The sequence below is a fragment of the Giraffa tippelskirchi genome, chromosome 7 (assembly GCF_054371585.1).
Source record: "Giraffa tippelskirchi isolate mGirTip1 chromosome 7, T2T-mGirTip1v1.2.pri, whole genome shotgun sequence".
Taxonomy (NCBI): domain Eukaryota; kingdom Metazoa; phylum Chordata; class Mammalia; order Artiodactyla; family Giraffidae; genus Giraffa; species Giraffa tippelskirchi.
This window is the reverse complement of record NC_137281.1, coordinates 104,166,671-104,191,346: the sequence shown is the minus strand read 5'-3', so window position 1 is coordinate 104,191,346 and position 24,676 is coordinate 104,166,671. Positions and strand designations below refer to the sequence as shown.

General features: G+C 39.0%; 2 protein-coding genes across 6 annotated transcripts in view; both read right to left on the bottom strand.

Annotated features, from left to right (window-relative positions):
* Nucleotides 1-24,676, bottom strand: part of LOC145514141 (uncharacterized) — a 959,076-nt gene that overhangs the window by 133,697 nt on the left and 800,703 nt on the right. The window lies entirely within an intron of this gene.
* Nucleotides 1,506-24,207, bottom strand: LOC145514139 (nuclear pore-associated protein 1-like). Of its 4 annotated transcripts, XM_081511227.1 has the most exons (4): nt 22,890-24,207; nt 21,390-21,610; nt 17,598-17,886; nt 1,506-1,709 (listed from the first exon to the last, which is right to left on the bottom strand). In XM_081511227.1, the coding sequence occupies exon 1, from the start codon at nt 24,108-24,110 to the stop codon at nt 22,965-22,967; it is 1,146 nt and encodes a 381-aa protein (XP_081367353.1). In that variant the 5' UTR covers nt 24,111-24,207; the 3' UTR covers nt 1,506-1,709; nt 17,598-17,886; nt 21,390-21,610; nt 22,890-22,964. The 4 variants fall into 4 exon arrangements, with proteins under 4 accessions (XP_081367353.1, XP_081367351.1, XP_081367350.1 ...); XM_081511225.1 differs by lacking the exon at nt 1,506-1,709 and having other exon boundaries at nt 15,634-17,886; XM_081511226.1 differs by lacking the exons at nt 1,506-1,709; nt 17,598-17,886 and adding an exon at nt 18,825-19,428.

Here is a 24,676-nt window from a genome sequence, read left to right as displayed (position 1 = left end):
ATTTGAGCCATTAGGGAAGCCCCAGAAGCAAAGAATGTTATATACTTAAGTTGCAAATTATATGATGGTTTCAATTTTTTTTAGAAGGAATTTCACAAGTCACACATTCCATGTTTTGATTTCAGGGCATGATAGGGTTTATTAGGCACTGCTCTTTGTACAGTTGAATTGCTTACTTCTCAGAAGCTGTGTTTGAAATTTACTCATCTAATAACTGGAAAAAGGTATCTTCCATAAAATTTTGAAAATTTAGTACAGACTCATTGATTTTTTACAATTTATAGAGAGGAGAGGAAGTTTTACAGAGCATCTTTTAATTAGAGAGCTATGTACATAATTGATAGCAATAAAACAAGTTCAATATATTTTATATAGTGCTATGGACCTTGGCTACTCTGATGGCTTTATTTCCCTATTTTTCTGTACCATGTATCTTTATCAACTCTTCCAAATTTGCTCACAATTCAAGATATTTTTTATCTTGGATCAGAGCAGATTTCTAGGGATAAATGAACTGCTCAACAGACACTACTAAAAGATCTACTGTTTATTACTGTTTATAACTAAACATGGTCATTTGGTCCACAGTTTCTATTAATGCTGCAATAGTTTTAAATCAATATAAATATTAATATTGACATGTTTTTTAAAAAATATAAAGCATTTATTTCTCTCATGAAATAATTTTGGGACAAACCCAACCTTGATTATTTGACAAGTTCAGTTGCCTTTTGAGTTTTCTTAAGAAATGTAAAATTCCAACTGGAAGAAAGCAGGATCATTCTTCAAAAATAATAAAACTTAATATGTGCGCTTTATGAAATAGTACACATGTGAATGCTTCTTCAAAAGCATCCATTATCTTCCTTTGGAACGTAAATGAAAAAAATCAAAGCCATTCTAGACATTTCAAATTTTCAAATTTTAGGAATATATCAGGAAAAAGTGAAAACATTCCTGTTTGCATCCATGGTCTACATATGGATGCTCAACTAGCAGGAAAATTTGGGATTAATAGTACAAATGTAAATGGATATAAGCTTTTGCACAATAACAATACGTAGTTTGATGTAGATGATTAATGAATTGTTTCCTCCCATCTTTCAAAGACAACAAGACGACTTTTCTTCAAAAGGATATTTTGTTGCATTACCTATTTAGTTGTCTCAATTTTTGAAGGTACGTGGATAAGTGTACATTATTCATATATGAAGGGTCTAGCATTATGCTGTAATCAGTGTCTAAATATCTGACATTTTTAGGTCTTGCAATGCCACATTAAATGGCAGATAACGATGTCAAAACCCATTTCTGTCATACCTATATCACAAAGCACAAAAAAGAAAAGCTTCAGAGCCAAAAGCCCGGTTTCTGCTTTGAATACATTACAAATTAATCACTGATTATGAAATAAAGAGGCAAGAGACCCCTGGAACTCAGCCAGTGTAGTTCCTCCATCTGTGTAACCCATTCTTTCTGAAACTACGTCAAAACCATGAAGGTGGTAACAATGCATGAAAAGTCTTTATTAAATAGTCAAGAATCTCAGCATTTGAGTCTGACCTTCAGTGTTTTATGGTTAAATTTCGCTTTTCTACTTGCAGCTGGAAGAAAGTGCATTGTAAACCAAGAAGTGATGGAGAAATGATGAATCCTGTTTGCTAGAGCTATTAGTCTTGAAATACTTTTCCCACTGCTGCTCCAGAAATCTGAAAATGTGGCCAAAGATAAGAAATTTCAGGTATTAGTCTTTGATTCTATGCAAGAGTTTTCATGGCTTGAGTTAAAAGGATCTTTTCTGCAAGCAAAACAGCACATTTCAGAATATCTAATAGCTCAAATCTAATTTTCATCTTTTTATGGATGTGTGAAATATCTTTATGGATTCCTACCACTTAATTCAAGAAGAGAGTTCACCATACAGCTAAAGGTTTAAATATTTTACTTTGATTATAGCATATACGTAGGTCTGCCAGGAAGCTTTGCAAAAGCATTGCTGGTGTGCAAACTCCAGACACGCATAAGATGTAACACTTTGTAGAGGCCCCAAGAGAGTGGGTTTTAGCTAAAATGAGCCTGTGAGTTTTGGTCTTTCCCTGGACCTCACACTTCATTCTTTATGAGAAAGAGAATGGAATAATATATGGTATTCATACTCTTGCACACATAAACATACACAAATTAGGCCTTTTTATCCTTTGGAACTTTAGGATTTCTTTTAAATTTTCATTTTGAAATTTTATTTGTTGGTCATCCTCTCCCACCATGATATATTAATAGAAAGATATTTAGATTGACCTATTTCTACTCAATTGTGTAATTTAGAAAAGCATGTCCATCCTTCTGGGAACATTGCTTGGTAAGAAGAAGGCAGGTTGGATTTCAGTATTCAGCTACTTTATTGGTCAGGTCTCTGAGCAGAGCACAAACTGCTGCAACTCTGCATAGCAACCTGGCTATCAGTGAGGTGGTCACAAGGAAGTAGACAAAGGTCAAGAGAGAAAAGAATTTAATAAAAGAATTGGAGAATGAGGCAATAAGGTAACTTTTATTGCATTATTGAGACTTCATCTACTTGAACAGAGGCTAATTCTGAGTCTTATTTGGAGGAAAGGACAGCAATAAATAGATCTGATACTAAAAAGTACATTCTCGGAGAGGAAATAAGATGTCAGCCCTTAGCCTCATAGGAAATGTGTTAATTGCTTCATCCCTGTGGTCACTTTAGACCTGGATGCAAGAATCTTGGGCAGCATGATGGGAGGTGTTCAGAAAATGCTATCTCAGGATTTTCTAGAATGAAAGATTTAATTACTCTCTATTTGGTTTTAGAATTCCAACTATACATAAAAAAGGTGTAGTGTCTGGCAGTTTTGAGACTCTGGTCTTTCTGAAAACTTTGGAATGAGTATCCCACAGGAAATATTTGTTGTCAGCCATCACCAAAGTCTTTTGTGTGGTCACATTATTGTCTCTCTCCCAGGGGCATATGCATTTAACCTGGAGGCTGAAGAAACAGAAGCGAAGAAGGTTCTGTAACTTACCCAAGATCACACAGATAGAAATGATGATGCTCAAATTTTAGTCAGGAAATCTGTATCTACCACGTTTGAGATATTTTTTCATGATTCTATGGAGCCTCATCTCCTGAATTGCCTGCTCCAATACAGACCTGTGCCCCTGGGCAGCTCAAATGGCACTGGGAATCTGAGATCCAACAACATGGACACAGATATCACAAAACCCAATATAGACTGTTAACACCCACCATCACCACATGGACTCAAACCCCAAAGCCTATGTGAGCTTTACTATCATCCATCTATCCTTTCACCCACCCACCCACCCACATTTAATGTTTATTTATAAATATTACACACCTATGCACACACACATCCTGTAAGACTGCCTGCAAAGAATAATGTGGAATATTACAGAAAACATCATAGAGTTCTCAAAATAAAATCATAGTATATTTTGAAAATGTCAAGCATTTTATGTATATTCCAAGAAAACTCTCAAATATTTATTTGATTTATAAAATGGAGGCATGACTCTCCAGCTTAGATGATGAGGTCTTTCTCTTTACATATCAAAACCTCAGTAATCTGTAGGGAGTTTCAAACTCTTTGGAAAGCAAAGTTATAGGTTTCTTCACAAAGCTGTGCCAGCATGGAGCTGCTTAGTTTTGACTCAGGGTAGGAAACAAATGAAACACTTGCTGTGTTAGTCTTGTTGTCTGTTACTCAAAATATACAGTTGTGAATTACTGAGTATCTAACAAGGCTTAGGGAAAGATATCCATTAGCAGTAAATCATCTGCTATTGGGTTTTACCTACAGGAAGTAGAAAATATGCTTGTTTTCTTTTTTTAAAGTGTCTCTTTAATCACTATGTGGTATAACTCAACAACCGCATGCCTACTGTTTTCATTACTGCCAAATAAATAAACTCTGGTATGGTATATTAATCCAATCCCAGATTTACTTTTCTGTAGTTGAAGAATGCTATTGTCATTGCATGTAGTGGTTCAATTATATGAGAGTTACAAAGACTAAAAATCAAAATAGTATGTAAAAACATTCTAAAGCAATCATTTAATTACTTAATTCTCATTTCAGAATTTTTGATATATTTCTGGTTTTTCAGATACACTACCATATACTTTAAAAAAAATTATGATTGCATGAGAAGAAAGAAAAAAAAAACAAGTTGAGAGAGAAAATAAAGCTCTAGATGAAACCTGGTGAACAATTTCATTATACAAGATAAAGCAAATTAATTTTCAAGATAAATTACTGTTCTAGTACCTTTACTATCAATCATAAAAGCATTTTTTAGATGTATCTTTATCTCACTTCTTCTTTCATTCTATGTCCTATTCTATTCTTCCCATAACTGAACTCATTCTATACTTCTCACGCAGAATGCCTTGCAAAGCCACCTTATTAGCTAACTGTAGCTGATACTCAATTTTTTCAGGAGTTCTGTACTTGCAGCTTGAATATTTGTCCTTTCTCTGTTGCTAAGTACTAGCTGGGCTTAGTCACTCAGTCATATCTCAGTCACTCAGTTCATTACTCCATGAACTGTAGCCCACCAGGCTCTTCTGTCCATGGGGATTCTCCAGGCAAGAATACTGAAGTGGGTCGTCATGCCTTACTCCAGGGGGTCTTCCCAACCCAGGGATTGAACCCAGGTCTCCTGCATTGCAGGCAGATTCTTTACCATCTGAGCCACCAGGGAAGCCCTTCTCTAGTAGAAGGGCTGTACAGGTATGTAGCTCAAAGGAGAGGACTTATCTGGAGATCTATACTAAATCATTTGTGGAAATGGCCCAGAAGCTGAAGCATACATAGTAACTTCTTGGAAAACAGAATAGTGTGGAATAAGAGGAGAACCTAAGAGATGTGACCTCCCGATCCTCTATCCAGATCGTTGGGAGAGTGACAATGTAAACTGTGCCCTCTGGTGGGCTAGGTTCCTGATGGACTCAGCAAAAACAGCGACTTCCACAAGAGATGTAAAGGTTGTAAGAGAGAAAATCCTGGGTATTTCTTTTGTAAAAAAATTAATAAACAGAAACCTCAATTAAATAGAATACAGGGACCGAAGGAAGAGCTCTCATGCCCTACAATGATAGCAGAGCCCAAGAGGAAGAAGAAAGACTTCTTCCTGGCAACAACTTGGTCAATGAAAATCTATGGACTCTTTTTTTTACTATAGCCCCTCACCCCAATTTCCTTTTCCGCCTCTGTAAAGAAGTTCTCCTTCCTGTGCTGTGGTGGGGACTTGCGCATGACTTATCATGGTCTGTGACTCATTGTGGTTGCAGACCCTGAACTGCAATTGTGTGTCAATCCTTAATAAAGCAATTTTTGCTGGAGATATAACTGGCAGTCTATTTTAGGTTAATATTATAGTGACCTGTACACAGATCCAGAGAAGATCCCCTACAAATCAGGGGCCGGTGAGGAAGCAGATGTGTTACCCACACTGAGTCCATTGTTGCTGCTTCTCTTGCTAACCCTGGAGTTTGAAGGTACAGCTTTATCATGGGTCCAAGCTTAAATTTTTTTTTTTTGCATTTTGAAACTCTAGGCTTTATACAGAATCTATTCTATGGTTTTATCTTTCCTACTTAAGGCCTTGTTCTGTATGCAAATACACATTTGGTCTGACTTGAAATGACCCTGTTCCAACTAGACTGTCCATGCCTTTGGTCTATTCCTTTGGGAACAGGGCCTGTTTTATTGGTACTCAGCCAACTCAGCCTTTGGCCCATCACTGTAGGATAGAGGCTGTTCTATGGGGATGGAGCTGAGAGTTCTTCAACCTAGTTCCACTGGGACCAAGCTGCTTCCTTAGAATTGGTTAGTATTAAGCCTGTAGGTTGTTTGAGCTACTTGATGTGTGTGAATTGCCAGTTGCTTGAGCTATCTGAGGTGTTTAAACTGTTGTGGCCTTAAGCTGTTTAGACTATTTGAAAATTATTCTTTTACTTTAGAGAATAACTTTTGAGAAATAGGATCCCAGTTGTCAATATTTTGATGGTGCTCTCCCTACCTCCACCAGCACTCTGGTTGATTTTATGTTTAAAAATCCATGGCCCTTCCTTATGTGCATTTCTAACTAAATGGACTGACCTGACCAAAGGCAATTTAGAATATCAATGACTGTTACGGAAGTTTTGAAATTCCCAGACTTAAGTTTCTTAAAATGAATTGACTATCACAAGCCAATGGGAGTCTGCTGTATGACCCAGGGAATTCAAGGTGGGGCCAGATGACATCCCAGAGGGGTAGAGGTGGGAGGGATGTTCAAGTGGGAGGGGACATGGGTAGCCCTATGGCTGCTTCATGGTGATGTTTGATGGAAACCAACACAATACTGCAAAGCAATTATACTTCAATTAAAAATAAATAAATTTTAAGAAATGAATTGGACTATCACAGCTCTAAAATTTCAGGAACTAAATGGAATACCTATTTTGAATGGTATTTCAAGGATTCCAAATGTTATTAGGAGTCTAAAATTGCCTCTTTTTAAAAAAAATTTATTTATGTATTTTTGGCTATACCGGGTCTTTGTTGATGTGTGGGCTTTTCTGTAGTTGTGGCGAGCAGGGGCTACTCTCTAGTTGCAATGCATGGGCTTCTCATTATGGTGGCTTCTCCTGTTGTGGAGCATGGGCTCTAGGGCATGCAGGCTTCAGTAGTTGTAGCACATGGACTTTGTTGCCCCATGGCATGTGGGATCCTCTTGGATTAGGAATAGAACCTGTGTCTCCTGCGTTGGCAGGATTCTTTACCACTGAACCACCAGGGAAGCTCCTAAAATTACCTCTTTTTAAAGTTAACTAAGGTAAACAATTTTAAAAAGACACAGTGGCTTCTAAAGCATCCTGCTCCTCTTCCTTGGCTACTTTTTCTCAGGTCATACTTCTCATGCCATCTTGTCTGTTTCCCTTGGTTCCTCCTGCTCTCACCCTGCCTCTGGCACCATCTTCCTTCTTCCCTTCTATACTCCCTCTATACTCTCAGTTCCCCCATATCAATTCTCTGGTGAACTTCCCTTTCCGCTGAACTTATCAGAACCTACTCCTTTAAAATTAAGTCTTCTAGGATCCAGAGGCTAAATTCTTAATTTCTTATATTCCCTGGACTAAAGCTGAACTGTGAGCCATAGTCAAAGTTTTCCTCAAAGTAACAAATGATCCTCATAGATCAGCCTGGTTTCTCTTATATCAGCTAGTTCATATGCTTGTTGGGGAAGGCCAGGCGCAGAAATAGATGAAAACCACTAATTGGGAAAATCCTAAAAGACCTCCAGAATTACATCTGGAAGACTATCTGGCTAACTTATTATATGATCAGACTTGAGCAATTATTAAGTGATTTCATTTGGCAGTTTCTAGGGCTTGTCTAGTTTGTGTTTAGGCTTGAACGCAAAAATCTGATAACTCTATTCATAACTATTACAATTGACTTCAGATCGCTTTCAAAGAAAATTCTGGTCTTCCTTCAGATGTCAATTCCACTTGGGTATACAGTGGCTCAGATGGTAAAGAATCTGCCTACAATGGAGGAGACCAGGTTTGAACCCTGGGTTGGGAAGATCTCCTGGAGAAGGGAATGGCTACCCACTCCAGTATTCTTGCCTGGAGAATTCCATGGACAGAAGAGCCTGGCAGGCTACAGTCCATGGGGTCGCAAAGAATCAAACATGACTGACTGACTTTCAGTGTACTTCATTGATGTAGAGATTTTAACTCTATATTTATTAATGGGCTGAACCAGGATTTTTTCCTTCTAGCAAAAAGAATCAGAATGGAATGAGAAACTATGCCCACTTCAGATTTAGTCCATCTGGTAAACTATCTTTCTTGCACTCTAGATGAGTCACCTTAAGGAAAACCACTAAAATTCTTGATCTTCAACTCTAGCAATGAAACCAAAACCCTCTTCGTTTCTGCTATTATTGCAAAGAGCCAGGACATTGGAAAAGAGATTGTTATAAATTTAAGTGCTGTGGGAACTTTTAGCTCTCCAAGCAGCCTTCCCAACACCTTTCCAGTTATCAGTGGCGGGGCTCTGAGAAACAACAGGGGCTGTTCCCAATTCTCCCTCTTAAGTGCCTTAGAGAAACATTTCTGCAGATTGGGGATGAATTGCTTCCAGTCCTAATTGACACTGGCACTCTACTCTGGGTGCTCAATTCCACTACTATTATATAAAGCAGTTCCCACTTTGGAGTACTAAAGCAGTTCAAATAGTGGGGCTCTCTAATCAACCTCAAAATGTTCCTGTCTCTGAATGCCCTTTGAGAAATACACACCCTTTTCCTTAGTTCCACTGCCTCTATCCATTTATTAGTCCAAGGTTTCTTAGAGAAGTATCATGCTGGGATTTCTTTTTCCCAAAAGGGAGAAATAATTCTAGAATTTGATAGCAATAAAAGTAACCAACCAGATTAAATGATCCTTTAACATCTTTTATTGGCTCCACCTCTGGCTGCGCTAGAGCTGATTCTAGAATCATAGATCATTAGTTCTTTTTGAGTCAGCTAGCACATATATATGGGCAAACTCTCCAACTGATATTGGCAAAATTCACAGAGCACTTCATATCAGGATTCAAATAGATCCCTTAAAACCCCTTTCTAGAATCAATCAATATCCTATTAGTTAAGAAGCCTTTCAGGGCATCAAACCGGTAATAGAGATTATTGAGCTCAAGGCCTCACTATCTCTTGTACTAGTCTCTATAAATCTCCCATTTTCCTGGTGAGAAATCCTGAGGGCTGAGGATGGAGTTTTATTCAGTACTTCTGATGCCCTGTTATTATTATTCATTTATTATTATCACTATTCTCCGACATTGTTGTTTCAGACCCTTATATATTACTAACCTTCATTCCCACTGGAAGAAAATTCTTTACTATAATTGATTTAGGTTGTGAATTCTTAGTATTTCAGTTTGCTATCATTTGGGGAGGAAAAAATTTCACCTGGACAGCAGTGCCTCAGGGTTTTACTGAGAGCCCTTCTTATTTCTCACAAATACTTTAGGCTGATCCAGGTGACAGGAAGTTTCCTAGGGCTTCTATTTTGTTGCAATATGTGGATGAATTCCTTCTTTGTTCTCTTTCTCAGGTTTCCTCACAGGAAGACTATATCCAGTATTAAAGCTTTTAGCCTTAAAGAAACATTAGGTCACCAAAGAAAAACTGTAGTTTGCTCAAACCCAGTTTCAATATTTCAGGCATCAGAACAAGGTCTATGTCTAGACCAAGGTAGGTTTTATGGTGCCCTAAGTTCCCCCAAAGCCCCAAACTAAGAGCCAACTGAGAGATTATCTTGGGTTAGTCAATTATTACTAAATGTTAGTCGTTCAGTCTTGTCCGACTCTTTGCAACCCCATGGACTGTATAGCTCACCAGGCTCCTCTGTCCATGGGATTCTCCAGGCAAGAATACTAGAGTGGATTGTCATTTCCTTCTCCAGGGGATCTTCCCGACCAAGGGATTGAACCCAAGTCTCCTGCATTGCAGGCAGATCCTTTACCATCTGAGCCAACAGGGAAGCCCAATTATTACTAAAACTGGATTCCAAGTAGCTCTCTTATGGCAAACCTCTGTATGTTTTACTAAACAGTAACAACTCCAACCTAGTTTTGTGTGAAAGAACCAAATGACATACACTTGAAGGCTTTAAATGTGAGTTTGATGAATCCACTTGCCCTTGGGCCTCCCAAAGATCAGATTTCCTTTTCCCTTTTTGTATATGAAAAGGAAGGGTTTGCCCTTGGGGTACTCACCCCAAACCATGGGAACTGTTATTGACACATACAGTATTATTCTCTCTTTGCCTTAGAATCATTTCAACCACTGGCTTTTTGGTTAAAGCCACTGGAAAAATTGTTGTGAGATCTCTTTTAACCATTTTTGTACCTCATGCACAGAAGCTTTCCTGAATTCTTGTCACACTCAACATTTCTTAGTCAGCTGTTTCAACTCCTATGAAGACCTTTTATTAACTGTTCCTCACATAATTCTTTTACATTATAATAACCCTAACCCTGCTATTCCCTTCCTATCACTGACAAAGTCCCTCACAACTGCTTAGCACTGACAGATAAGATCCTGACTCAGGATGCTCTACAGGAAATTCTTTGAAAACATGGTTTACTGATGGTTCTTATTTAAAATGTGGTGATGTTCAACATTGTGCTGAATATGTTACAACAACTCCTCTGATGCTATTGAGGCAGCACCTTTACCTAAGGTTACTCCAGTGCAACAGGTTTGTGTCTAAGCTCTAACCCAGGTTTGTATTTTAGCCAAGGACAGAGTTATCAATATTTATACTGAGAATAGATACGCTTTCAGAGTAACTCATGACTTTGGAGTGCTGTGGCGGCAACATGGCTTCTTACTTCCAGTGGAAATACAGTAGAAATGGGCCCTGTGCTTAGGAATTATTAGATCCAATACTTCTACTACCTGCTGCTTCAGGTATTATTAAGATTCTGGGGCATTCTAAACTTGACTCTGAAAACTAAGAGCTGTCACCTTGGTGATATTTCCACAAAGAATGTTGCCCTTAAAGGAATAAAAATCAGTCAAATCTATCATCTTAGAAAAACTAGTTAAAGAAGCCCAACAATTGGCCTTAGAAAAGGAAAACAAAATTGGAAATTCAACAATTATTGGTTGGATGAAAAGAGAGAGCTCTGGTTCTGAACAAATAACACAGTCCTCCTAGAGACTCTAAGATTTCCACCCTTTATTACGGTACATGCAGTAAACTCTTGGTCTACCAACAAAATGATACTCTTCACGAATCAATACTGGTGGGGAAACATGAAGAAGGTCTCAAAAAGTGCCTACTTCACCTGTCCCATTTATCTGAAATACAACCAAGGGAAGCCTGTTCATACTGTTTCCAGACATTTTCAACTGCCTAATGGACCATTCATGGTCTGGCAAATGGATTTCATGCAACTTCCTATGTTTCATAGGTATAAATATGTTTTAGTTATTGTCTGTAAATTCACACTGGACTGAAGCCTGCTCTTGCAGTCAGGTCACTGCATCTTGTGTGACTAAAGTCCTTCTGGAAAAGACTATCCCTGCATGGGAAACTCCCTTGAGTTTCAGTAATTGAGGAACCCATTTTATTGGTCAGGTTCTTAGACAAGTGTGTGCTGTTTGGCTGGATTTACAAGTTTCACTGCAATTACCACTTTCAATTCTCTGGTGTAGATGCATGCATTAGTGGCATTATTAAGACTCATTAGGCAAAATTTTGGAGCCCTCCCAAATACCTTGGCCAAAAGCATTGCTGTTGGTCCTTCTAAATCTCAGATCTATCTTCTTTGGAACTCAACTCACACTCTTGGAGACAGCCATTAGACACTCAATGCACCTGGCTCCTTCCTCTTTTGACTCACAACTGATAAAAGGAGAGATACTTCTATATTGCAAAGGCCTAGTTGCTAAAAGATGCTTTGTAGAGGAATCTTTTCACAGTGTGCTCTCAGGAAACAAAGACTTTAAGCTTCACACCTTGCAACCTAGAGATTTCATCTATTAGAAAAGACACCCCCAGAAGGTCTCTCTCCATCCTCATTGGAGAGGCCCCCTGCTAATAAATCCTTGTGCTGCCAGACTCCGGGGAACAGTTTTTTGAATTCACAAGACACACCTAAAGATAGCACTGGACACTGGCTGAAACTGCACATCATCTGGTGACCCAAAAGTAAAGATTTTCCAGAATTGAAGAAGACAACATCTAATGGGGCAGCTTTCTCAAGATATCCAGACCAGGCCTCTTGGAAGTTTGATGCCAAAACTTTCATGGTAACATAAACTTTCAGATGATCTCCAGTGTCTATGATCTTAGTAACATACAGACCTGAGATTCAAAGTGCCTCAGAGTTCTCCTTCCTACCTGTCGTTAGTCAAATGTGACCTCAATAAGTCTTCAGTCTGTACACTTTCCCTACAACTTGAAACACTACACCCAGGGAAATTCCTTCCAGGCATCAAGGGACAAAAGCCAGTGAGATCAGAAAATCTGAGTCTTGATCAGCAATGCTTTCAGAGAAAGATATTTATTTAAAGGGGAAAAAAAATTAATAAACAGCAACCCCAATTAAAGTCAAGGCACCAGTAAGGGGAGCTCTCATGCCCTGCAATAATAGTGTCTGTTGTTTCCTTGCTTTATGTGACTCTTTTGTGACCCATGGACTGAAGCGCCGGGTTCCTCTGTCCATGGAATTCTCCACGCAAGAATACTGCAGTGGGCTGCTGTTTCTTCCTCCAGGGATTCTTTCTGACCCAGGGGTCAAACCTGCATCTTTTGCATAGGTAGGCAGATTCTTTTCTGCTGTGCCATCTGGGAAGCCCAAAAGAGTCCCACCAAAAGAATAAAGACATCTTCTTTCCTGGAAACAACTCAGCCAGTAAAAGCCATGGACTCAATGTACTATAGCCCTCCTAACTTCTTTTTCCTCTCTATAAAAAGAGTTTTCCTTCCCTTCCTGTGCAAAGACTTGCGTGTAGCTTGCCATTGTTGCTAAATCTGAATCGCAATTCTTTGCTAATCCCAAATACACCTTTCCTGATTGAATGCCATCTCACTTCCCACCCTCAGCACCACACATTCAAGAGTTTAACCACACTGGAATTTACATAGAATGTCTCTATTTTTCCTTGTATTTGCAAAATATGTTTCTTTTGTATAAGATTGCCTGCCTTTTTCTTTTTATCAAATTCCTACTGATCCCTGGATCTAGCTCAAATCCCTTTCCCAGGGAATTCTTTGCAGTTAGCTTATTTATCTACATTGTTTTGTCTTTGAATGGGCAAAATAGTTCTCAAATAAGTTGAGCCTATTAGATTAGCAGATAATCTAGAAGGCACTGTTTCATAGTCAGTGGCCTTCAAACTATTTCTATTCCCAAGGTACTGGTAAGCTAGATGTCCTGCTCCTATTCCTTGGAGTTCTACCCTTCCCTTCTGACTGTATTTAGAATAGACTGCCAAGGGAGCAAAATTTGCACTCTTGACTATCTCTTTGGCATGCAGAACATCTCAAGCTGCTGGCAATGAAGGTTCAAAGACTCAGGAAGAAGCTATGACCTCCCCCTAAATGCCTAAAGAATGCAGTTAGAGGACATGTTCCAGGAAGGGAGCTTTCACCATAGATGACTATAGTATGAACTAGGTATGTAGATGGGGGTAACTTGTCAAATGTGTTAAAATTCTTCTCTGTGCCCCACTGTCTTTGCATAGCCCAGCAATCATTTCTTTACCAAACATTTTCTTTCCCATCTCCATGTCAATTGCCTTCCTCTCCTTTCAAGTCCCAAGCCACTATCCTAACATTCTGTTTTGTTTTTAGCTGAAGACAGTATTTAAAGTGAAGCTTTCAACCATTTTGGTGAATTCCTCAGTTTTCCTCAGTCTCTCCCATGTATGTATGTTATTAAACTTTTGTTTGATTTTCTCCTGTTAGTCTATCTCATATCAATTTAATTATTAGACCAGCCAGAAGAACCTAGAAGGGTAGAGGAAAATGTTTTCCTCCAATAGCATCTAATTTTCTAAAAGTGCGAGAGAGAGGGAGGGAGGGAGGGAGGGAAAAAGGAAGGGAGTCAGGGAGGAGGGAGAGAAGGAAAAAAGGATGAGCACCTATTTTTGTTTGTCTCTATTTGTAGATACGGCCAAATACTTTGGGTGTTTTACTTTCCAGAATCATCATCATCTTATAAATTTTCCATACAGGCCAATAGTGATGAAAGGCACTTTGTAGGAGTTTGCTATAGTGCTAGTGGTAAAGAATCCACCTGCCAATGTAGGAGACCCAAGAGACCTGAGTTCAATCCCTGGGTCGGGAAGTTCCCTAGAGTAGGAAATAGCACCCCACTACAATGTTCTTGCCTGGCAAATTCCATAGGCAGAGGAGCCTGGCGGGCTACAGTCCATGGGGCACAAAGATTTGGACATGACTGAGCAACTGAACACGATGATAAAGCACCCAGTGTGCAGTTTTTTGTCCTGACAATGACTTGGTTAGCTAAAAATGGATTCAAACAATAAGAAGCTGGGGGGTAGACATAATTTTTTACATTGGCTATGAACAGAACTTCACAGGAATATTTCTTAGCGCTTTAGCCGATGAACTTAAAAAATAAAACATACTTTTGTTGAGAATAAAATTAAAGCTCAGTCTATTTTCTATAAGAGTATCTTTGCTTATCTTTTTTAGGTCATATCAGATGCTAACCTCTGATGATGACATTATTTGTTAGTTGCTATCTAATGGCATCATTTGCAAAAATGTTTTCATTTCATTACCAAGGGCTTTTCACAGCTTTGTGGAACCCATGCATTCACTACAACTATTGGAAACACGTTCACTACAATTATTGGAAACATATGTTTTCTTTCTAATTCTCTCCTGCATGAGTTTGCTAAGAACAGAGAAAAGGAACAGATAAGAATTTGCAATAAGACTGGTAGTTAAAACAGTTTCAAGCATAGGAAATATGTTCCTAATTTAAACCACCAAAAAAGAGTTTTCTCCTTTGCCAGCATTTTTATGTAGACCATGTTGTGTTAAACCGTGCAGACATTAGTACTGATTTCTGATTTCTACACTGATTGTACGGATTTATTAAGTCCAGCTTAATTCATTAAGTCCAGCTACCCTGGTGACACTAGTGATAAAGAACCCACCTGCCAAAGCAGGAGATATAGGTTCAGTTCCTGGTTTGGGAAGATCCTCTGGCGTAGGAAATGGCACCCCACTACAGTATTTTTGCCTGGAGAAATCCATGGGGAGAGGAGCCTGGCGGGCTACAGTCCATGGGGTTGCAAAGAGTCGGAAAAAACTGAGCAACTGAACACATGCAAAATTAAACATACATATCAAAAGAACTTGTTTGCTTTTCCTATCAAAGCTGCAGCCAAAGGACAGACAGTTTGGTAAATGCACTTCTTCACTATATAACGAGCCCTATGAAAAGTACTGAAAGAGCTTCCTGCTTCTCAGAGTGTCAGGCTTTTCATTGGATACAATTATCTATGTTCCCTTTAAAGGAAGATATCATCAGTTATCATGTATTATAAAATACAGAGTTATCAAATATCATATGAATATCTAAATGAATCCTAAATCATTTATCTCTTCAGAAATACAAACGCAGGATAATTAAAAAGAGCTAAAAATTCTTGACCAAATCAATATTGGTGTTTTCACTACAGATGTTATATTTGTAGAAAGTCAAATATTGGAGAAAGAGGAGTAGGGCTAATTTTACTACTATTTCATATGTGTACACATTCCTTCAGACTAAGTTATTCAAAATGCTTTGCTGAAATCACCTCATTAATGTATGCAATTTCTCATTCAGGCATCATAAACATATATATGTAATATATATATTGTAATATATAATACAATATATATATAATGTTAAACTTAGAGAATCACAGAGCAGTCAATTGACTGACATAGTTGCTGAAAAGGAAGACAGTCCTAAAACTGAAAAATATTGATCCAGAGAGTAACAGGGTTGGAAAAGACCTAAAATTCCCTCTATTTCTAGCACTTTCAAGTGTTCATTTTTCTTTTAAACATAGCAGTAAAGATGACAAAACCAAATATAATTATATTTTATATCTGTGTATCTCTTACTGAAAGTCAGATCTATTTCTAAAAATTCAATTTATTAAAAAAAAAAAGCAACCCATTCTCCCACCCCTCATCCTTCTCTGGCAACCCCAAACCTGTTTTCTGTATCTTTGTATCTATGAACTTGTTTTACATTCTGTATATAAAAGAGATCAGTATTTGCCTTTCTTTACATTCTAGCAACTTTAAAAGATCTACTTTATTCTATCTTTGTAACAGTAATTTAATCACTATTTTACATAGGTCTATTCAGTTTCTTTGTTAAGAGCAACTTAGTATTACCAAGAAAGGAAATTGTTTTCAAGTGAACACCTTAAGATTTTCTCTTCTATATTTCTCATATGCAAGGAATTTGAGTAATTTTTAGTTTTTCTTGTTCCTGAGGTTATCTGAATTCTACTTCTACTTTGCATAGGCTGGGTAAGTGGGTGGGGTATTGGATTCAAGAAGGATAAAGAAGGAAATAGCTATTGATCTGACCTTAAATGATGGGTAGATTTTTAACAGCTAAATTTAGAAATCAAGCTCATTCTAGGTAGAAGGGACCGCAGAAGCAAATGCATTGAGGGGAAATAGCAGATAGGTTTATACATAAGAACGATCCCAGTTAAGAGTGGAGTCTTAGAAATCAATCTCCTCCTAACCCCTGCTCCCTCATCTCTTTCTGTCTCTAGGTGAGTCTGGTGTAGGCGGTCTATGGCACACACTGAGTGATATTGAGTAGGATGCAGAAATAGGGGATGGAGGAGGTCAATACAGAATTCAATACATTAGGGGAGCTCAGTAATTCACAACAACAATAATCTCAACTCCTCTGAGAATCTCCTTTTCTTCCTCCTAATCTTTCCCCATGATTTAAGCACTGGCTTATTATTTTAGCCTTGTTATTCTAAGTGGTTTATTATTCTTGATGAATAGTGAATTATTCTAATGGTGCTTATTATTCTATTCATTACAACTTGAGGCTGATTAGGAGTGAATAGCTGCTAAGGAGCTGTTCCGATAGCCAAATTAAATTTCTGAATTTTTATGGTGCTTATTTTTCAGTATCAGTAATTGTCCTGGTAGTTTCCATCACTTAACCACCTCTTTCTTTGCTTTAAACCAAAGAGATACAGTTTAGGGTTTCCAAAATAAAGAAATCTATTTATGGAGTAAAAAGAATATTTTAAAATGACTTTATATTCAACTGACTGTTTCACTTTCAAAATTGTCTCACAATCATTCTTCTTTTCTAATCAATACATTGACAAAATGATGCAATGATACTGCAATGGTTACCTTATGATAGGTATATATAAGGCTGTTATCAACATGCAGTAAAAAGACTCCAAACTTCAGCACATGTGCATACAGTCTTCCCTTTCTGCCTGCCTTACCCCATGGACTTCTGATTTGCCTAGCCAGTTCCTTAAAATATTTTATAAAATATGTACATAACATATTCATATACTCACATTCATGTGTGTGTATGTTTCCTATTGCTTCTCTGGCTGAGTCCTGACTAACATCATCTTTATCCTCATGTTACTATAGCATTTTATTCTAAGATAACTGACTCCCTAGTTTTCTGTATAAATTCACTCAAAAATTAAAAACATTGCTATTACATATGATCTCTTGTGAAATCATTACTGGGATTTGACACCTAAAATGGAAGATTTTATGACATTAAATATATGTTGCTCAAAGAGACCATTACTAGAAAATGTAAGGAGAAAATGTTAGGAAGGACATAATTGTTTTGTAAGTTATTATCTTAACTTACCAATGACTATCAAGGGAAAAATTTCCATGCCACTGATAATGCCACAAAACTGATTTTTCTACTTTTTGAGTCCCCAACTTGTTCATTTTCTCTTAATCACAATGGAAAGTACTTGTTTTACCTCACCTCTCTTTGTACAGAAACTCCATGCTAATACAATGCAGGTTTCTGAGGATACTAGTCTTCTTAAGGACATTTTCATGGAGCCCTTCTGACTTCTTTACATAATTTGGACTAATTTTATTCTAGCCTACAGCATGTCTGTCACCATAGGATTTGATCTTACTGCTGATCTGAGTCATTCTTAGATGTTCTACCCTCCTCTTTTTCGCAGTCCCTTTTCTTGTTGTTTTGCTCCACTATGAATAGTAATTTTCTTTTCCAGAGGACTGTGCACACTAGGTTTTCTGAATCCCTGTATATTTAAAAAGTATCTTTTAGTTGATGGTTATAATTTTTAATTGGCCATTTCATTAAATATAATAAAGTTTTATGTTAAATAATTTTGACTCAATTTTGAATGGATTTTTTTCAAATTATTCTAGTATTGTTTTTTTTGTCAGCAGTCTAATGACATTCTCACTTTTTTCCTCTTTGAAGGTAACTGCATCCTTCTTTTCAGAAGTTTTGTATTCATATCAAAAATATATGGGTTCCTGTTGCTTCATATTTTCACCAAATCTAAGCACTGCCACTCTAAGCATTCTTATTCTTTTTTAGTGAGTAGGTAGTAACATATAATTTTGGTTTATACTTACATTTACCTAATGACTAATGATTTAAAACATCTTTTCCTATGTATTTATGCCATGCATATATGTTTTTTGGTAAGATGTCTATTCAGATCTTTTGCTCTTTTAAATATCAGGTTGGTTGCTGGGTTCTTGTTATTGAGTTGTAAGCATTTTTCACATACCATATTGGTCCTCTCAAACCTAACAGTTCTGTAATCAAACTCTTCATTATATGTATTTTTTTCCCCACCAAACCTTTTTGACTTTAATTATTTCCATTTCAGAAAAGAATCCAATTAGCCACAGCTGCTTAAACATTTCTTGTTACTATTTTTTTTTTTTTTACCCAACATCCAATTTGCCCTACATTCATTTGGGTAATAATGTTTTTGATATGATCACTGAATCCAACCTAGTCCAAGTCAAAATTATTTCTCAATTCAGTTCATCAGTAGTGTCTGACCTCATGCACTGCAGCACGCCAGGCTTCCCTGTCCATCTCTCAATTTCCTGTCCATTTCTCAATTACCACACTGTAATTTCCTCTGAAGTAGTCTCTCTTCTTCCAGTTTTCTGTCGCTACAGAAACCAGTTTTTTTTTTTTTTAAGTCACACAATGTTTTTGTAGTAATCCCTACTCAAAGATTTCAAATTTAAATTAACCTAAATTTCAATGTTAATTTGTTGTTATTCAGTCACTCAGTCATGTCTAACTCTTTGTGACCCCATGGACTGCAGCAATGCCACACTTCCCTGTCCTTCACCATCTCCCGGAGCTTGCTCAAACTCATGTACATTGAGTCGGGGATGCTATCCAACCATCTTGTCCTCTGTCATCCCCTTCTCCTCCTGCCCTCAATCCTTCTGAGCATCAGGGCCTTTTCTAATGAGTTGGCTCTTCACATCAGGTGGCCAAAAGTATTGGAGCTTCAGGTTCAGCATCAGTCCTTCAAATGAATATTCAGGGCTGATTTCTTTTAGGACTGACTGGTTGGATCTCCTTGCAGTCCAAGGGACTCTCAAGAGTCTTCTCCAATACCACAGTTCAAAAGCAACATTTCTTCAGTGCTCAGCTTTCTTTATGGCCCAACTCTCACATCTATACATGGCTACTATAAAAATCATAGCTTTGACTTTATGGACCTTTGTTGGCAAAGTAATGTCTCTGCTTTTTAATATGCTGTTAGGTTGTCATAGCTTTTCTTCCAAGGAGCAGTCACCATCTGCAGTGATTTTGGAGCCCAAGAAAATAAAGTGTGTCACTGTTTCCATGAAGTGATGGGACGAGATGCCATGATCTTAGTTTATTGAATGTTGAGTTTTAAGCCAGCTTTTTCACTCTCCTCTTTTACCTTCATCAAGACTAATACCACTACCTAAATAATCACTCCTGGAATTGTACATCTACTAGTGCTAATTCAAATTTCATGATGCATACAAATTACCTACAACCAGCCCTATAATTCTAATTTGGTAGGTCTGGAATGGGGACCAAGAATAAGCTTTCAGACAATACTGCTGATAACATCCATGGACTGTATGCAGTATCTACATGACATGTGTCTTTCCAAACTCTCCAGACCCAACTATACTTTAGCCATATGAGCTTTTTTCTTTCTTTTCTGTCCTGAATGTAGCAACATGATTTCAATCTCAGGACTTTTTTCTTTCATTCTCTTTCCACAGAGTCTCCTCAAATACCCTGAGACTGCCTCTTTTTCATTATTCAGGTTTTATTCATAGGTCATCTCCTTGAAAGACCCAAATCCTAGGGACCATTCTTCAATTCAGTAACTCATTAATTATCCTTTACTTATTTTCTGATTAGCATTCATCACTATCTGAAATTATCTTTTTCAATCATTTATATTTTATCTATCTTGACCCATCCCACTCCCCAGACTAGAAAATAAATCCCTAGGACAGGGACTTTGCTTTGTTCAATACTGAACACTGCATGTTTTTGTACACGTTGAGAATAAGGGACTAAACGGGAAAATTTTAAATGTCTAAGGAATATTAACAGGAGACAATTTCCATGAGCTAGGCAGAAATTAGTTCATTTAGGGCTTTGAATCAAATACTAAGACTCATCCAATAAAGTGTAATGAGGAGAATGCTACTTCTAGATCTATTTCCATTTCTTCTCCTCGATCTTGGCTATCTCTTTCATTTGGCATTGTTAATCATCTAACTTTTAGCAGATTGTATGAGGTTGATAAGTACTAACAATTTGGAAAAAATCCAGAAGCATTTCATTGTAGAAAAGGGGGTGGAACCTTACCTTTCAGTATTTTCCCTAATGAGTACAGAGATATTTCTTTGTAATAGCTCCAGTTGTAGATGCAAAAGTGTTACACAGATTTCAACCATAAACCACTCTTCCATGCTTCTCTGCAACTTCTAAATCCTAGAACTATAGGCTTACAGTATGTTCCTCAACCTTCCTGAAAGCCTAATAATTTGGGATTGGGTTAGCAGTGTGAAATATAATGGGAGGTCATATTATCATCAAATCCCCACGAGTAGAATGGTCAAAGAATCCTAAACATCGAGGTTCCTGAAATTTTATGGCTACAGATTTTCTCTCTATTAACATCAGCTGAATCTACTGTTCAAGACATCCTCTTGGGAAATTAGAATTACTAAGAATTTTTGAGGTTCAAGAGTTGGAACCTCAATAATCAGCTAGTGTTTGCTTGTTTTAAGCCAACATGTAATAGGAGTCATAATTATTTTAAATCAAGCTCAGAATGGTTCCAAGTGTGGATAGACAATTTAACTGGCTAATGCTTATGTTATAATTTTGCTTTAATCTGACACTACTTTGATCTATTTTCCTTGGCCTCCTGTTAAAGAAAATGTCACATATTCATGACTGATTGATTTTTATGTTTTCAGAGTATAACAAATATAGGCTTGCAGTAAATATAGTACAGTAGTCGGGCTACTATTTTTTAAGAGAAATTAGTGCAAGACAAATCCAGGGTTACCATGGAAATGTTTTTTCTTTGTTAAAACTTCTGGGAAGCATCAAACCAGTAATTCCCATAGTTTTGTGAAATGAGGCAAAGGAGAACCATAGATAAATCTATAATTTTAGATATCAAAGAAATAATTTAAAGCAGGGTATGTAATAAAAAAAAAATCCAAGTCTTAATATTATTTTCTCTATCGCTCTCACTTTATCAGGCTCAGTTCAGTTGCTCAGTTGTGTCTGACTCTTTGCAACGCCATGAACTGCAGCACACCAGGCTTCCCTGTCCATCACCAACTCCCAGAGTTTGCTCAAACTCATGTCCATTACATCAGTGATGCCATCCAAACATTTCATCCTCTGTCGTACCCTTCTCCTCCTGCCTTCAATCTTTCCCAGTGTCAGGGTCTTTTCCAAAGAGTAGTCACCTGAAAATTTGATACTTATAATTTACTTCTCCCATTATCCAATATTCCTAGGCTATTAAAAATGCCTACACTGATCCTCTAATAACAAACTTTGATAAGATTCCATTTCAAGAATACAGGTACATATAAAAGAGAAGACAATGTTAAATATCCCAAACCACCTTGATAGAAATTATTTGCAGTTGTATTCTTTGATTTCAGTACATCCACATCAGCAATCAAATAATGATGATACACATTCAGTGTTTGGCTTTATCTTAGAAGGGATAAAAGTATTTCTACTCTTATTTCCAATTATTAAATTCAAGCTTTAAAATGCCAGCTTTCTGTGTTCTCTCAAGTGACTAAATCATGAATACTCACTAAGTACATTAAAGCTTTCACAGTACAATAAACAGAAAGCTCTGATGTTTCTGATCTCTTAGGAAGCATTATGGTGCTCTTACGTCATTGTTAATAAACTAATATGCCCGTACTTCTCAACTCAAAATTTATAGACATTTCATTTCTCCCCCATAGACTTTCAGATCAAATTGGAAAGCTCAGATAGAATTATTCTACCACTCCTGTCTTACAAATGTGAAAACACATCTGCACGATTTTTCACTAGTAGAAGCACACACTGGTTTTAAAATCTATCCTCTATTTTCAACAATCCAAACTTTATTTCTATGAAAACAGGACTCCATAGCCTGCAGGATATGTTAACACAGTCTCAAATGCTAGTGGCTGATAGCTCACTTCCATTTCTTTTCCTGATGAAAATAGATGTCAAAATGGTTAGGACCAAGGGAAGGTCTTGCAATGCTTCTTAGAAAAAAAAAAAAATCATCTTATTTCAGTTGCTCCAATTTCTTCAGGACAAGATGTTAAAGGCAATCAGATATTGAGAATGCAACTACCAGTTCATTTTAACTGCAAGGAATTGAGCTAGTTCTATGAATGAACTGTTATATAAAGCAAAAGAGCATTTGGTTTTTTGGCTGCTAAAACATTGAGGCATTATAATTTAAAGCCTTTAACTTTCTTTATGTTTAAAATACTCTTTGAAATTCACATTTTGGTATTCTTAAAAAAAATGCTGGCCGTTGGGCGGGGCGGGGCCAGGCCGGCGGGATTGACAGCCGGAGGCGGCGCCCGCCCGGCTCTAAGCGTCCGCCATCTCGCCTCCTGGAGCCGCCGAGGCCACAGACATCAGCCCGCTCCTCCCAGGAAAAAACGAGCCTCTCAACCTTGGACAAATACAGGAGATCCATACTATGGCTTCAATACTTAGTACCTATGGCATTCTCCAAGCCTGAAAGGAGCATCTGAGGGCAACACTCCTGTCCCGGGACTGCTGAGAGGACCACGCTTAGCTCTGTCTCAGGGTGCCCCAGTTTTTGGCAAGAGTCATGCCTGGAAGCTTCGGAGGTGGGGGAAGGTCACTGCGACCCCACGGCAGAGGCAGCGGTGGTGGCAGTGGTGGCAGCAGTGGCGGCAGTGGCAGAAAAAGCAGCGGGGGCATCTTTCGCTTGCGGTGGTGCCTACTGCTGGCAGATCCCAGGGAAAAAGAGCTTCTCCGTGGGGTGTCTGAAGGTTGTTCCCGCTGCAGCACCTTCCCAGACATCAGTGAGTCAGGGGAGCTGGGTCGGTGGTCTTCACCCAGCACTTCTTCTATTGGCCTCTCGGGCAGCAGGTTGCAGCACGGACTTGAGGCAGAGAGCACCGTGGCCAGGGGGCCAGGCTGCAAGGGAGGCTGGCCATCTCCAGCGGTGCCGTCTGAGCAGATGGCGGTGCTTTCGGAGGAAAAGTTCATCCGAGACACCTGGGCTTTCTCACTAAAGTTGCCTTCTGGGTGCACCGGAAGGAGATTTGGAGGCTCAGGACTGCATTGGAAGGACGCGAGGACCCCGCTGGTCTCCTGGGGCCTAGATGTCATTGTCATATCCCCGTTGCGGTATGGACTTATCTTTCCATTGTCCTCTCCTTCGGCCTCTGTGTGACCTTCCTCCTTTGTCGTGCCTTCCCTGTGTTCTTCTTGGACCTTCGCCTCACTCTCCTTTGCGCAAGGAAGTAGGAGGTGACTGGTTGGTACCAGCTTCCCAGCCTCGAGGACCCGAGCAGGTAGCTCAGGTAGTGAACGCAGGAGACTAATTTTGCGCCCCGGTGGAGGAATTCTGACAGTTCTCGAAGGTCCAAACATCATGGAATTACGAGTGGACAAGACGGGCTGCTTCTTCGGCGAGTCCCTCAAGTTCACCAGGGGTAGGACGCCCACACGGGAGTACCCAGCCTGCTGGATGGGGTAGTGCCTTTTCGGCGCGATGTAAAAGCTGGATGATAAAGGCACTCGATCCTGGCTGAGCAGCCTACGACCAGGGTGTAAAGCAGGAGCTGGAGCAGCGGGGTGGCCCCGGCCAGATGTGATGGCAACCCGAGAGGGCAAAACCAGTGAACGATGGCCCAGCGGGTGCCGGCGGTGGAGCGCGGAAACAAATTTACACAGTAAATTGCCCATATAGGACAGATTGTGCGCCAAACGCCCTGAGAATAGAGTGTGAAACTGGGAGAGCGTCTCCCTAGCTTCTGACACCTATCGCGGTCAAACACGCACTGGAGAAACAATTCCTCAGCCTGGCGTTTGTGACATGTCCATGGTATACGCATCACAGAGGGCAAACTCCAGAGCAAAGGGCGGGGCCCCAGTGCATGACCCCAGCGCGTGGCCCCTCCCGGACTCTCTAGCAGCTGAGACTTCCCACTGTGGGTGCAGGTGTTTGGCACCAGAGGGGCCACCACGCAGAGACTGTTCAGGACTGTGGGGGCTTCCTCCTCCAGAGCTCATCCTGTCTAGCATCTCATCATGCAGCCCCTTTGGTGCCTGCATGTGTATTGGCCAGCCCTTCCCTGCCTGGGTCTCAGAGGCCTGTGCAAAGCTGAGTGCAGGAGCCACCCACCCTGTGGAGGGGTGGTCCAGCACCTATGAGGGACCTCCCCAGCTTCTCTGCGAGGCCTGGAGCCAGGACCACTTTCTCCACTGCTGTTCCTCTGCCATCATCACCAGCCGGCAGAGAATGCAGAGAC